Source organism: Poecilia reticulata, linkage group LG1 (genome assembly GCF_000633615.1).
Source record: "Poecilia reticulata strain Guanapo linkage group LG1, Guppy_female_1.0+MT, whole genome shotgun sequence".
In the NCBI taxonomy this organism is placed as follows: domain Eukaryota; kingdom Metazoa; phylum Chordata; class Actinopteri; order Cyprinodontiformes; family Poeciliidae; genus Poecilia; species Poecilia reticulata.
The window spans coordinates 21,385,289-21,400,066 of record NC_024331.1 but is presented as its reverse complement, the minus strand read 5'-3'; the positions used below and the strand labels follow the sequence as shown (position 1 = coordinate 21,400,066).

Here is a 14,778-nt window from a genome sequence, read left to right as displayed (position 1 = left end):
TATTCTCTGAAATACTTGGTTTATCTTTAAGTTAACTGTGTTTCTTAATTAAATTGCACCATGTCTATCAGAATGGGAAGGTAAGAAGCCAAACATACTTTTAGTGTTTTATGTAGACATGTTGGAACTTTTTAATATGATTCATTTGTCTGTCCCTGCAGAAATGCAAAGTTGCTTTTTTGTTGCTTTTTTTTTTAAGTTCAGAAATAATAGCTATAATTGTTGAGTCTTTTTAGCTTGCATGTTTTACGTCCAAGGGTTTAGCATGCAGAAAGCATTGCATGGAATATTTTGGCATATGCTCCTTTATTGCGCTTCTTTAAGGCCAGTTTGTATTTTGACAGCATGCATATTTGTCATTACACTGCTTCAGCTGTCAGGGTTCTTTTCTTTACCTGCTTATGATAACTGCAGTTATTCCGTTCTTCTCTGCGTTCTACCTGTGTGTTGCGAACAGAGTGGTTTCACTCCCCTGCACATCGCTGCTCACTACGGCAACGTGAACGTCTCCACTCTGCTGCTGAACAGAGGAGCTGCCGTTGACTTCACGGCACGGGTAAAAGCTCAGTTTCACTTAACTTTGCTCTAGAACAGCATGGTTAGAGCAAAACATTAGCTTTGTTTTTAATATGTCACGGTGAACAGTAATGGATACCAATAAGTGTATTTCAGACAGGAAATGGGCTGAGAAATGGAGGATGTAGGGGAGATGCACCAAAGGTTCTGCGGTCAGAAATCAAGCCTTCGATGGCTGCAATGAGGACTAATAGTCCAAATGAACGACCCACTAAATTGCTTCACCAAGCGCCACACCATTTTAGATGGATTGTTTTTATTCCTATTGGAACTTCTTTCATGAATACGCCCCAAATGGCCAGTGGTCCAAGCTGCAAAGTTATATTTTGATTTACATTCATCTCATGCAAATTGCCATATTGGAAGTACTTGATGTCATCTAGTTGTCGAAATGTGAATATGTAAACTTGATTTTATATTTTAACGATGTATTTAAAATATTGTGTTTACGGACCAGAGCAATTGTACAGAAATGTGCGTTGTGATGCAGTTTCAAAGGTCCGTCTGGCAATTGTGATGAAAGACTCAATAAAATTATCATACTAAGGACAGAGTAATTTGTTAATGACTGTCATGCCCAGTAATGATGCTAATTTGCAACATACCTAAATTCGTTTTAAAAGTTATGTGTTGTGTGTGATATATTCGACTCAATAATGTTTTACTCAGTAATTATGTTTATTATATAGTTGAAAGTAGATTAAGACAGCAATGGGCTAAACAATAATTTTCATAAACTGTGGCATACATCAGTATCTATGTCCTGCTTCTTGTAGAATGCATATATAAGAATGAGTTCTATTTTTGACAGTCTTGTTCTTTTTGGTAAAATCTTATTTGCGTTTTCTCCTTTTTTCTTGTTAGAATGAGATTACGCCTCTTCACGTAGCCTCCAAGAGAGGAAACACCAACATGGTGGCTTTGCTGTTGGATCGAGGGTCTCAAATAGATGCTAAGACAAGGGTAAGACTTTTATGAATTTTTTTTTAAAACAAATTTTATTGAATAAAACCTTATATTGTTGATACTAGCTTATAGAAATCATTGTGTCCACAACATGCTTCTCAAATTTTCATTTGCTGATTCATTATTCATGTGGGCTTTATGTGATTGCCCAACAGGACGGTCTGACGCCTCTACACTGTGCCGCCAGGAGTGGACATGACACGGCCCTGGAGCTTCTGCTGGAAAGAGAAGCACCCATTTTAGCTAGAACCAAGGTGAAATAATGCTCTTCCTTCACTGTGTTCATATCGGCATTTTCTTTGCCGCCTTCTTGTTTACTTTTTGCATATATTCTTGCACCATACAGAACGGACTCTCCCCACTGCACATGTCAGCCCAGGGAGACCACATAGAGTGTGTGAAACTGTTGCTGCAACACAAGGCGCCTGTTGACGACGTTACTCTCGATTACCTCACGGCGCTGCATGTTGCCGCTCACTGTGGCCACTACAGAGTCACCAAGCTCCTCCTAGACAAGAAAGCCAATCCAAACGCCAGAGCGCTGGTGAGAAATCAAATCAACATGGAGGAGCTGTTTTAGACTTTATGCAAGCAATAACTGCAGAGGCAAAACAAAAATGATTGTCTATTGATTCTCCCTCTGCCAGAATGGATTTACTCCTCTCCATATTGCTTGCAAGAAAAATCGAGTGAAAGTGATGGAGCTCCTTATTAAATATGGTGCTTCCATCCAGGCCATTACTGAGGTAAGTTTCTGCTCGATTTTTTGAAAAGGAAATAGAAAAAGTGCTTGTTCACAACTCTGTGCACTTTCACCTGATGCCAGTCTTTGCTCTTTCACCTCTCTGTCTTTCACATCTCAGTCTGGATTGACACCCATCCATGTAGCAGCTTTCATGGGTCACCTCAACATTGTTCTGCTGCTGCTGCAGAACGGAGCCTCTCCTGACATCCGCAACATTGTGAGTAGTTTTTGCAAGTAAGTGGTCGGTTTTTCCTTCGTCGCAGTGTCTTAATGTTGCTAAATGTTGTGATTTTGCTCGACAGCGTGGTGAGACAGCGCTCCACATGGCAGCACGAGCAGGTCAGATGGAAGTGGTTCGCTGCTTGTTGAGAAATGGAGCCCTGGTGGATGCTATGGCCAGGGTGAGGCATCTCCCAGTTCCATCACTTTACTTTTCTGTAAAACTGTTATAGTGTTTCAAACTCTCATATTTCTTGACGTTCTCCATATTTTGATATTTTAAAGACAAGCCCTGCTTTGTTTTATTTGTTTAGTTATGTGACAGACATGCACAATGTAGAGCTTCAATTGTCCAGAGAATAAAAGCTAAAACATTGTTTTCATTTTTTTTACTAATAGAGATCTAAAAAACCGAGTCAGCATTTGCATTTCCTTACTGCAGAAAAACTTCATCATATTATGGTGCTGCCATGCATGGTAGTGGTGATGTGCAGCTTTAGTTTGTGGTCACAGAGAGCATTTTACATGTATCTGACCAGAGCACCTCCCTCCATGTGTTGCAGTGTCCTTACATGGCTTTTAGAAAACTGTTAATGGGACTTTCTGTGGCTGTTTTTCTGTTACATCTTTGTTCTTGGTGGTTTTCCCACAATACCAGATTAATAGAAAAGCAAATGGCCTGTAGGTTGTTTGATTAGTTAATCAGCAAGCATTGGATTTTTATTACACTTTACGATTACATGCTATTTTGTACTGGTTTATCACATATAATCCAAACAAATTACACTATCATTACGACCTTTAAATGAGAAAGAATGTTTTGCTTCTGACATTATGGCTTTGCTAAAACACATTCTCTCTCTCTCTCCCTCTCTCCATCTACCCACAGGAGGACCAGACACCCCTCCACATTGCCTCTCGTTTGGGTGAAACCGATATTGTCCAACTGCTCCTGCAGCACATGGCCCACCCGGATGCTGCCACCACCAACGGCTACACCCCTCTCCACATTTCAGCCAGGGAGGGTCAGGTAGAGACAGCAGCTGTGCTGCTGGAGGCAGGAGCCTCGCACTCGCTGGCCACCAAGGTAGGTGGAAGGTGGAGGATGATGTCTGCATACCGAGACGGTTCTCAGCATGTCGAAAAAGACAATCTGGAAATAAGGATTTTCTCCAATTCAATTTCCACAGAAAGGATTCACTCCCTTACATGTAGCAGCCAAATATGGAAGCCTTGATGTAGCTAACCTTCTCCTTCAACGGAAAGCACTTCCAGACGATGCTGGGAAGGTCAGCATTAAATTTAGAGCTGCAATTCAGTAAATAGTTTGCGTCTCTAAAACGCAGTGGATTATTTTGCGAAATATTACTCATTATGAATAATGTAAATTTATATAATAAAACTGCAAAACTAAGTTATTCTATTTTAAATATAATTGACTAGGATGTCTTTTTTCACAGAACGGCCTGACTCCATTACATGTAGCAGCTCATTATGACAACCAGGAGGTGGCTCTGCTGCTGCTGGATAAAGGGGCATCACCGCATGCCACTGCAAAGGTTGGTGAAAGTCAAAAAGGCGCATGGTTTTCAAATGTAGTTTATTACATCATGAACTGTCAACCTTCCATCTTGTCTAGAATGGCTACACTCCACTTCACATTGCAGCTAAGAAAAACCAGACCAACATTGCTTTAGCGTTGCTGCAGTATGGAGCAGAGACCAATGTTCTGACCAAGCAGGGAGTCAGTCCCCTGCACCTGGCAGCCCAGGAAGGACATGCTGAGATGGTCAGCCTGCTGCTTCGCAAAGGAGCTCATGTCAATACAGCAACCAAGGTCTGATGCATAACAAGCTGATGGTTTTTGTTTTATTTACTGTTGATTGCTGTTACTCACTGTGAGAATCTGGTGCTTTATGGGTTACAGAACGGACTCACTCCTTTGCATCTCACAGCCCAGGAGGACAGAGTCAATGCAGCAGAGGTTCTGGCCAAACATGATGCGAACCTGGACCAGCAAACTAAAGTGCGAACACACTCTTTGATGCACTCCAAACCACAGCAGCAAACATACTAAGGAATGTGATCATATAAAATTACACCTAAGTTTATGTGTTGCTTACATGTACTTTGTGTGTATATCCACTACCTTGATTTAAATGTAGCTGATGTTCTTAATTATTCTTAATTTCCTAAATGGAAAAAGTAATTGAGCCCTAAACCTAACAACTGTCACAGATAAAGTACAAGGCTTTCAAGGTTTAGTGGTCTTTATAAGGTCAAACCACAATATCTCAATTGTGTCCATGTGTAACAAGACACACAACTTCCAAAATTTTCCACTTTGGTCTCTGTTGGTCCACAGAATAGCTTCCCAGAATTTTGAGATATAGGTATTACAATTTTTAAGAGTTTCTTCTTTTTACTTGGTTTTGCACCCAGGCAGAATAATCAGCCATGTCTGGAAATCATTTCATCCTGTTCTCGTTCTCCTTCCCTTTGCAGCTTGGATACACTCCTCTGATAGTAGCATGTCATTACGGAAATGTCAAAATGGTGAACTTCCTGCTACAGCAAGGTGCCAGCGTCAATGCCAAAACCAAGGTAGAAATTGTTTGGGGTTGAAGAATAAAAACTTAGCGTAAAACAAAATACACTGATTTTTATATTTGTATTGACTTCATTGTGATAGTAAAGCCTTTGAATGTAATTGTCCTTTGTGTTTTTGTTTTGGTTTACAGAATGGTTACACACCACTTCACCAGGCAGCGCAACAAGGGAACACACACATAATTAATGTTTTGCTGCAACATGGGGCCAAACCCAACACAACCACAGTAGTAAGACTGAAATTTATGCCTTTCATTGACTCTCATATTTGGCATTACATTGATAATCCCACATACTATTACGTATTGATAATATTAATCATGATTCTGCTTTTTTAATATTCCTGTCTCTTTGCTCTGGCAGAACGGGAACACTGCTCTGTCCATTGCCAAACGCCTGGGTTACATCTCTGTGGTTGACACGTTGAAAGTGGTTACAGAAGAGATCATCACCACCACGACTGTGAGTTTATGCTATCGTTACACATCTGAAGCAAATCTTTAGTAATCTAACCTTTGTTTGATGTACCATACCTTCTCTGCCTGTGCCATGGCAGACGGTGACAGAGAAACATAAACTCAACGTTCCAGAGACCATGACAGAGATTCTAGATGTATCGGATGAGGAAGGTGAGTTACATCAAAAGTCCATGTAACGACTGACACCTAAAAATGAATTTAATTAACCAAGGCTGCAGAGAAGATACAATCTGTGTTAATTTAGTCAGAGACAGGAATTATGTATTTGTCGACACATGCATTTAAAAATATATGTCCCATAGTTCTGAAGGTGGAAGATGAAGCATTTTCTGAGATGATAGTAGCACTGGAAGGTACTATATGCTCTGTCAGCATGGTGTGCAGTGATACATCATTTTTTTGAAGATAAACAAAGTGGATTTTAGGTTACTAGGCCCTGTAATAATACCTGGGTGTGTTTGGAGTTTTAAGTTCTTTAAATATTCACTGTCTTTTTTTCCTGTGTTTATGACCATAATGCCACAGTACTAACTGAATTTACTGTTGAATTCCATTTTACTATGAAGTTGATAACAACAGATTATGGATAGTTTTGATGAAAATTGGAGCATGCACTAATTTACACCAATTATATCTTGTCATGAGGTTTGTGTGATTTGACATCAAATTTGTGATGGCCACTAAACTTTTTGGAATGCTCATAACTTAGAAGAAATGTTTGGCATTTGAAAAATAAGGACTTAAAACTGTGGGGGCTTGCTGATGAAACTGGTTTGAGCTTTGCGAGAAAAGCACAACAGTGTTAAAGGTGGATAAAAGTAATAGGTCCCAATCATACTTTTGTTGCTTTAGATCCTGAAAGACTGTGCATTAGTGTTCATAAATATTTCAGACAATGGTTAGTAATAAGATTAATAGTAATTCACATTATCATTTTTCTCATTATATTGTTAACGATATGATTCTGCCTCTGTCTCCAGGTGAGGACACAATGACAGGGGACGGTGCGGAGTACCTGAGAGCAGAGGACATATGGAAACTGCAGGACGACTCTCTGCCAGGACATTATCTGGACAGCTTCAGTTATATGAGCCACAACTTCGACAGGTGATAAAACCATATATGCAGAATGAGAACCAATGCATGGGATGCCACACCACCTACACTTTCCAACTATAGTTAAAAGTTTTGGCTTTCCGACAGATCCCAGCACACTCCTATTCACCAAAGCTTTCATCAGAGGGAGGACGTTCTCTTCGAAGACATACTGACGAGCCACCAGGTGGGGGAACATGGAGCAACATCCTGCAAGACTCTATTAGACTGTCTTTTTAAAAATCCAGTTGACCAGATGATGTTTGTCTTTTAGGTATCAACACTGTCTAGAGAGAACGGCAAGGAAACTTTCCGTCTGAGCTGGGGTGCTGAACATCTCGATAATGTCATGCTGTCTTCCAGTCTGCTGCACTCAGGGTATAGGAACACACTGCCTCACACCTAGAGAATTCCCATACCTTACTGAATTTATGAAACGTTGTACTTGTTTTGATGTAGTTTTACAAAGCTACATGCAAGAAATTCCCGTTCATTTTGAACCCATTTGTCAAAGTGATTTTACAGCATTTTCTGGACCAAGTCATACACTAAAATAAATGTTTTAGCTTACTTTGCATCATGCTAACATTAGATCAATACACTTAAATACACAAATATATTTGTTAGCATAAAAGAACAAGCTTCAAATACCAGCACCATAAGAACATTGAGAAAAAAATGGCCTGATGAAATGGTTCTAATTTTTCATTTAAATGCTCAAAAAGCAATACATGTCTCTACATTTAACCCACTCAATATCTAACAACTTTACAACCTTTAAGTAATAGAGAGAATACTGCTCTCTATCAAAACATTAATTTAGCAATTACACACCCGGAGAGGAAGCATTTAGATCTAATATAGTTACATTAGGGTTCTGGTGATGTATCCACTTGCAAATGTTTGCTTTATTTTTGTACGTACAGCAACATGAGCAAAGACCCGTCTTATCAAAGCGGTGACTCAAACTGTGAACATTACAAAGCTCTGTTCGCTCCCAACCAGTCAGATCACCCAGAGCTCTGACGTCACTGTCACAGCTTCACAATTAATGTGCATACAGTTTTAAAAGCATTTCTGCTGTTGACCGATGAATATCAAACTGGGTCTCAAGTTTTGACCCAATCTTTGGTGAAAACGCCCCAACTTCCGTCCTAACAACATATCCCCAGCATTTGGATTATGAAATAACCAAGCAGTTTAGATTTTTGGTGTGCTCTCTTTTTTTCTTCATGTACTAGTACATCTCAAAAAATTTGAATATTATCATATTTCCTATCAGTCACCTCAGAAAGTGAAACTATCATTTTATAAAGATTCATTACACAGAGTAAAGTATTTCAAGCTTTTGTATTTTGCAATTGTACTGGTTGCGAATTATGGCTTACATGTAAAAAAAATAAATAAATAAAATCTGTGTCTTGCAAAATTAGAACATTACATTAGACTGTGGACTTCAGAAAACACAGTGTACCAACACCAGCAGATGAAATGGCACCCCAAACTATCACTTACTGCAGAGAATTCACACTGGACTTCAAACAACATGGACTGTGTGCCACTCAATTGTTTCTCCAGACCCTTGGACTTTGATTTTCAAATGAAATGCAGAATTTATTTTGAAAACTTGGCTCTGGACTTTTCCACTGACTGTCTTCTGGATATGTCACAATCGGTAGAGTATGTCAATTGTATTTGACACAGTCTACCAGAGTGAGACACCATTTAGAGGCTCAGGAAACATTTGCAGGTGTATTGAGCTAATTTGCTGAATAGGGTGTGACTTCATACGTTTCCATAATTTTTTTTCCACATTATTCTAATTTTCTCAGACAGTAAATTTTGAGTTTTCATTATCTGTAAGTCATAATCATCAAAATTACAAGAAACAAATGCTTGGACTATTTTATTCTATGTGTGATGATTTTATAAACGAGTTTCACTTTCAGAGATGACTGGCAAGAAATATTGCACTTTTGATGTGTACTAGTATGCTTGTGTGTATTCTTGTCTGGTTGGGTTTGTTTCCACTTTTACTCATCCTTTACTCTCTTTTTCTCTTGTTACTTCTTTCCATTGTCCTCTTGTGATTCTGTTTGGGTGTCTGTGTGTCACTGCTGTGTTCTGCTTCTAGCCGTTCCTCTCCATGCCTAGACCATGACAACAGCAGGTGATACTCTTGATTTTGTGCTTGTATCTGATTACTTCAGTCCAGTTTTAATTACTCTCTCACTCCCATACTATTTTTTGCATGGTTTATCAATGCATGGGTTTATATGACCTGGATTTAGTTTTAAATAAATAATAAAAACTATAACTGTGGGGTTTCTTTATTCTTTGAGTTTTTTTAATCTACTAATCTATGGATCTGTGGTTGAAAAATACTATTAATATTTGTAGTACTTATAAAAAATTAGTTCTGCCTTATTATTTTTTTAAACAAAGTTTTCATAGCAGTAATCAGTCATTTTCAAGTATAAAAACATTCAGTTTAAAAATGTCATGCAAGAATTTTCCAGGTTTTAAAGTTACAAAAATACAACTTTAACATTTTACATAGACTGCATAAAAAACATGCATGTCTGTCTTCCTTCACTGATTTTGGTATCTTTTTCTTCAAGGGCGGAAGTGTTTTATACACTTTAACTGCTATACCTTCAAATGTGCAATAGGACAGAAGATGTCATGGATTTGTACATTTCTGATAGGCTAACTCACAAAATATTGCTTAATCCAAAGACCATCTGTAGATGTATTTCAAGACACCTGTCCTTCCTCATGTGACATCATGAAACTATTTAAGAAGGGTATTTTAAGATGCTGGGTTTAACTGGTAAAACTTTTTAATACCCACAGTGAAACAAGTCTTCTACCGACAGAGGCTGGTAGAATAAAATAGCTTTTACTTAAAGTAAAAGCTATTTCTCCAAAAGCAAGATCGAGCAGTTTTCACATACTAACATGTCTCATGTTTGACACAAGCAAGGATGTTTTTCTGTCTCCCAATCAATGGACTGACTGTGTTGTGTGATGCACCTGTCCATTCTGTACCGCTCAATGGAAATTAGATGCAAGTGACAATAAAACCAATGTTATAGAACGGCCATCACAAAGGCCTGATCTCATTCGTAAATCAGTAAATTTGTATGTATTCAGACAAATTTAAAGGCGCGTGTAAAGAAGGCAGCCTACAAACATGGCACAGCTGTTTTATCGGCATGAATAGTCTAAAATTCCCCCAAACTACTGAAAGAACCTTGTTTAATGATTTCAAAAACATCTCACAAAGGCGTGAAACAGAATTATGTCAAATACATAAGAAAATGTTTGTAACTTCTAATTTTTACCTAAAACAGGAAACATGTAATCTGATATAATTTAAGATCGTAGTACAAATAAAGTCATGTGACTTTTATACAGTATATGTAGATATGTGAATATGAGCTGAAAATCTTTGTTTTTCCATTTACTGTAAATGTCTCTATTTCTCCTCCATTCAATTTGTTTGCATGGAGATTTACCAACACACTAAACAACTGATGGAAATATTATATTTAAACTCAGTTTGCTCTTTCCTGGGCCCTCTACCTCTAGCTTCCTGGTTAGCTTCATGGTAGATGCCAGAGGTGGAGCTATGCGTGGTTGTCGTCATAATGGCCTACGGATCATTGTGCCACCAAGGAAGTGTTCGGCACCCACCCGCGTAACATGCAGACTGGTTAAGAGGCATCGCTTGGCTTCCATGCCCCCCATGGTGGAGGGCGAGGGGCTTGCTGGTCGCATCATAGAGGTCGGACCGACTGGAGCTCAGTTCCTGGGGTAGGTGAATGTCGAAGTACGTAATGACCACAAACACTCAGATTTGACCTTTCACAAAAAAAAAACACAAAAAAGGTGAAAAGTAGGTTTGTAATTTTATTCGGCTGATTTATTTTGGCTGCTCTGACTCCCAGAACAGCTGAGTTTTGACTCAAAGAAGACAAAGAAACAGAACCAGATGCTTTTGACTAGTCCAAGTCCGATATACCAGATTTGAGTCGTGAAAAAGGTTTTTGTGTTTGCTTTGTCACTTCTGTTTATTACTGCATAACATTTCTACAAAGGTTTATGTGTTTTCCTCCAAATCCATTAAATTCCATGAAGCACTTCAAATGATTCCGGATCCGTAACGAGGAATTTACGGAGATTCCACAGCCAATTCAAATTATAACTCAAAATGATCCTGAGAAACCGTTTCTTTAACACCAGAGACCTAATAAACCTTTGACAAAAGTGGAATACTTGGGAAGCCAATATACACTGTTTGTGTATTTGTTGTGTTATGTTGTGCTATTTTAAATGAATATTACTTCAATTTGTACTAGTTTTAAGATGTGCTGTTTAAAAGCCCATCTAGTGCTGCTACTTAGCTCTTGCTATTGCACTGACGCAAACTTGTTCTGTTCAGTCTGTTGTCGTGTGTATGTCCCTATCAAATAAACTTAAAAATATATATTTTTTGAATGCTTATTTCTCATTAATAAAAAAAAACATTACTAACCTATTGTGATGTTTAGAATTAGCGTTTATTTTTTTTTAAATTATTATTATTATTATGTGTGTGGGTTTTTTCATTCCGATTAATCATCACAAAATGGACTTTAGCGCCGGGGTTTTCAAATCCAATCCTTGAGAACTACTGCTCTGCAATTTTTAGGTGAATTTCTGACTCAAATGGATGTCGTTTGTTTCAGGTGTGTTGGAGCAGGAATACACCTGAAAGTTATAGGACAGTAGCTCTCGAAGTTGGAGACCCCAGCTTTATTGTAATTGGGAGAAAAAGTAAACATTGATTATTTATAATTATTCTTGCTGGGTATATGAATATAAGTTTTGATAAACATCAAGAAACCTTTCACTTATTTGATGGAATTTCTTTAATTCATCCTTCAGAAATGTTTTTTAAAGATCATGAGCCTGAATTAGACTCCTAACTTATGCAGATCATTGCAAATTAATCCACTACTTGTATATATGTATGTGTGTTTGTTAGAATTTGTGTATCTGGTTGGATGAGTGTGAATTACTCAGTGGTGTGGTGTGTTCAAATTTTTCTTCTTCACTCCTTCCTCTGTGCTGCGTATGGAATCAGTAAGCTACATCTTCCCACTGCTCCTCCCCCTCTGAATGAGGGCGAGAGCCTGGTCAGTCGCATCCTGCAGCTGGGTCCTCCAGGAACAAAGTTCCTCGGGTAGGATCATGGGACGGGGGGCGTCCTGCCACCTTGGAATCCTGGTCACATGAGCACTCATTCTTTCCCGCTATGATTACTTTAAGATCATCCTTTTTTATTTACAAAATGTTTAAGTTCTTACTGTTTCTTGATTTTCATAGATTTTTTTTTTTTGTTTTACTCAAAACAATGTCTTGTTGCGAGAGGATCCTGGGTTGCTCAGTTATTTCCATGTCTGTCTTAGTTGCATTTGCTTATCTCATATGGAGTTGATGCTGTCCGTAATCTTTATTTTTAATTATTTCTTATGATCGTTTTAGCATGAAATCAAAATTCCTCAAACCTACATCATGAATTCCTTTTTGATTTTATGTGATTGCTTATAAGATGGTTTATTTTAACATTAATTGTATCTACATCCAAAAAGCCCCGTCAGACTTCTATATTTTCTAATTAGTTTTTTTCCCGTTTGTTTCACCTCTTAATTCCACACCAGGCCTGTGATTGTAGAGATTCCCCATTTTGCCGCTCTTCGGGGCACTGAGAGGGAACTTGTGATCTTGCGGAGTGAAACCGGAGACAACTGGAAAGAACACCACTGTGACTTCACTGAGGAAGAGCTGAACCAGATCCTTAATGGCATGGATGAAAGTAAGAAACGATGGCAATAATCCATATATCCATTTATGAATGGGTAAAGTGAGTAAATAATAAGGGGGATCATTTGTCTTTACCGTTCATAGAGCTTGATTCCCCCGAAGAGCTTGAAAAGAAGAGAATTTGCCGAATCATCACCAGAGACTTCCCTCAGTACTTCGCGGTGGTATCGAGGATAAAGCAGGACAGCCATCTGATTGGTCCTGAGGGTGGCGTGCTCAGTAGTACCCTTGTGCCCCAGGTTCAGGCTGTCTTCCCTGAAGGTGCCCTCACTAAGAAGATCAGAGTCGGGTTACAGGTGCGTTAATTTAAGGAGCAATTGTCTGGTCACTTTATGATTTATGGCTACTTTGTGTTATTCATTAGGAAATGTAGGTCAGTATTTTTAGCTTAGTTAATAGCACTATGAAATTCAGAATATCCAGGCAAAAATACCTGTCAAATTTAGTTAAAGATTGAAGACAAATGAATTGTTCACATCATATAAAATGCTACATTTCGTTATGATTATGCTTGCCTATGGTGATCACAATGTTTACCTGCTTATATGCACACATTTGCATACTGCCTCCATATGCTTTATTACCATCAGTTTCTACAGTTTACACTGTGGAGCAGTAGTAAGCCACTTCATGTTTACAGAACACTATTAACACATTTTGCCTCTCTTTGTTTTTTAGGCTCAGCCTATTGATGTGGAGCTGGTGAAAAAGAGTCTTGGCAACAAAGCCACTTTTAGCCCAATTGTTACATTAGAACCCAGACGGAGGAAATTTCACAAACCAATCACCATGACAATTCCAATCCCCAAGAGCTCCAACACTGATGGGCCAAATGCCATGTTCAGTGGGGAGACCCCCACTCTACGTTTGCTCTGCAGTATAACAGGTAACATGGCAAATAATCTGAGCTATTATAGTAAAGTTCTTGAAATTATAACAACTTAATACCTGTTAAAAAACCCATCTGTTTTATTTATTGTGAACCACTTATAAAACACCTAAAATCATAACTTATATTGTTTTTTATTGGTGTATGAACTGCTGTCTTTGCTTTTATCCATTAAAGCGTTTTTTTTTTTTTTATATAACCATTCTATTATTAATAGCATCAAATTTGATGTTACACCTCATGTAACTTGTTGTGTGTTTTAGGTGGAACCACACCTGCACAGTGGGAAGACATCACCGGCTCCACACCACTCACCTTTGTTAACCAGTGTGTTTCCTTCACCACCAATGTTTCAGCAAGGTAAATTGGCGACTCTTTTGAAGGTTGTTGGTGTGGACTGAAGTTGTTTTGTAAGCTCCTTATTTAGTCTTCTGGTTACTAAATGCTTTTTACTGACTGAAATTCACAGGTTCTGGCTTATAGACTGCAGACAGACCCAGGAGTCTGTTAATTTTGGGACACAGCTCTATAGAGAAATCATCTGCGTACCCTACATGGCTAAGTTTGTCATCTTTGCCAAAACGCTGGACCCCATTGAGGCACGGCTGCGGTGCTTCTGCATGACAGATGACAAGATGGACAAAACCTTGGAACAGCAAGAAAACTTCACCGAAGTAGCTCGCAGCCGAGACGTTGAGGTGCGGTTAATGAATACTTAAAATGAGGGAAATCTTTGAGAAAAGGTTTTATAGGATAAGAAATGATAGAAGACAATTTTTATTGACAACTAAATACAACCAAGATTTTTTTTTTTTTCCTAATGTTGTACTAAAAGATGATCATATTTCATATCATTTTCACATATTATCTACATACAGGTGCTGGAGGGAAAACCCATATATGCAGACTGCTTCGGAAACCTTGTACCCCTTACCAAGAGTGGACAGCACCATGTGTTCAGTTTCTTTGCTTTTAAAGAGAACAGACTGGCACTCTTTATTAAAGTATGATCATACAACAAGCTAACATTTCTGAAGTGCCTTTTTGGATCGTTATGGATGTGTTCTAAATTCAATAATGTCTCCAATGATCAGATTCGTGACACTGCCCAGGAGCCCTGTGGACGATTGTCCTTCACTAAAGAACCACGCACATACCGAAGCCTTCATCACAATGCCATCTGCAACCTTAACATCACTCTTCCAACATACTCAAAAGTGAGTGTAAATATCTAAAGTGGAACAATTATAATTGGTTTATATTCTATGAATGCGTAACTAGGAAGTATGCATTCTTTCTAGTAGCATAGAGACTTGAATGTTGTTCTT

The 14,778-nt window shown here is 38.5% G+C and overlaps 1 protein-coding gene across 18 annotated transcripts in view; it reads left to right on the top strand.

Moving 5' to 3' along the window:
* Positions 1–14,778, top strand: part of LOC103469399 (ankyrin-3-like) — a 67,368-nt gene that overhangs the window by 25,214 nt on the left and 27,376 nt on the right. For 7 of the 18 annotated variants that reach the window (XM_008417165.2, XM_008417133.2, XM_008417053.2 and 4 more), the window contains 31 exons: positions 72–80; positions 458–556; positions 1,441–1,539; positions 1,698–1,796; positions 1,889–2,086; positions 2,190–2,288; positions 2,406–2,504; positions 2,590–2,688; positions 3,396–3,593; positions 3,697–3,795; positions 3,967–4,065; positions 4,146–4,343; positions 4,434–4,532; positions 5,012–5,110; positions 5,248–5,346; positions 5,480–5,578; positions 5,673–5,745; positions 5,898–5,948; positions 6,576–6,702; positions 6,799–6,877; positions 6,965–7,068; positions 8,825–8,860; positions 10,285–10,509; positions 11,822–11,920; positions 12,399–12,553; positions 12,646–12,857; positions 13,240–13,447; positions 13,714–13,810; positions 13,920–14,148; positions 14,329–14,454; positions 14,545–14,667. In XM_008417165.2, coding sequence (XP_008415387.1) covers positions 72–80; positions 458–556; positions 1,441–1,539; positions 1,698–1,796; positions 1,889–2,086; positions 2,190–2,288; positions 2,406–2,504; positions 2,590–2,688; positions 3,396–3,593; positions 3,697–3,795; positions 3,967–4,065; positions 4,146–4,343; positions 4,434–4,532; positions 5,012–5,110; positions 5,248–5,346; positions 5,480–5,578; positions 5,673–5,745; positions 5,898–5,948; positions 6,576–6,702; positions 6,799–6,877; positions 6,965–7,068; positions 8,825–8,860; positions 10,285–10,509; positions 11,822–11,920; positions 12,399–12,553; positions 12,646–12,857; positions 13,240–13,447; positions 13,714–13,810; positions 13,920–14,148; positions 14,329–14,454; positions 14,545–14,667 — 3,735 coding nt within the window. The remainder of the gene's footprint in view (positions 1–71; positions 81–457; positions 557–1,440; positions 1,540–1,697; positions 1,797–1,888; positions 2,087–2,189; positions 2,289–2,405; positions 2,505–2,589; positions 2,689–3,395; positions 3,594–3,696; positions 3,796–3,966; positions 4,066–4,145; positions 4,344–4,433; positions 4,533–5,011; positions 5,111–5,247; positions 5,347–5,479; positions 5,579–5,672; positions 5,746–5,897; positions 5,949–6,575; positions 6,703–6,798; positions 6,878–6,964; positions 7,069–8,824; positions 8,861–10,284; positions 10,510–11,821; positions 11,921–12,398; positions 12,554–12,645; positions 12,858–13,239; positions 13,448–13,713; positions 13,811–13,919; positions 14,149–14,328; positions 14,455–14,544; positions 14,668–14,778) is intronic. The other 11 variants (XM_008417093.2, XM_008417070.2, XM_017305042.1 and 8 more) reach the window with 8 other exon arrangements.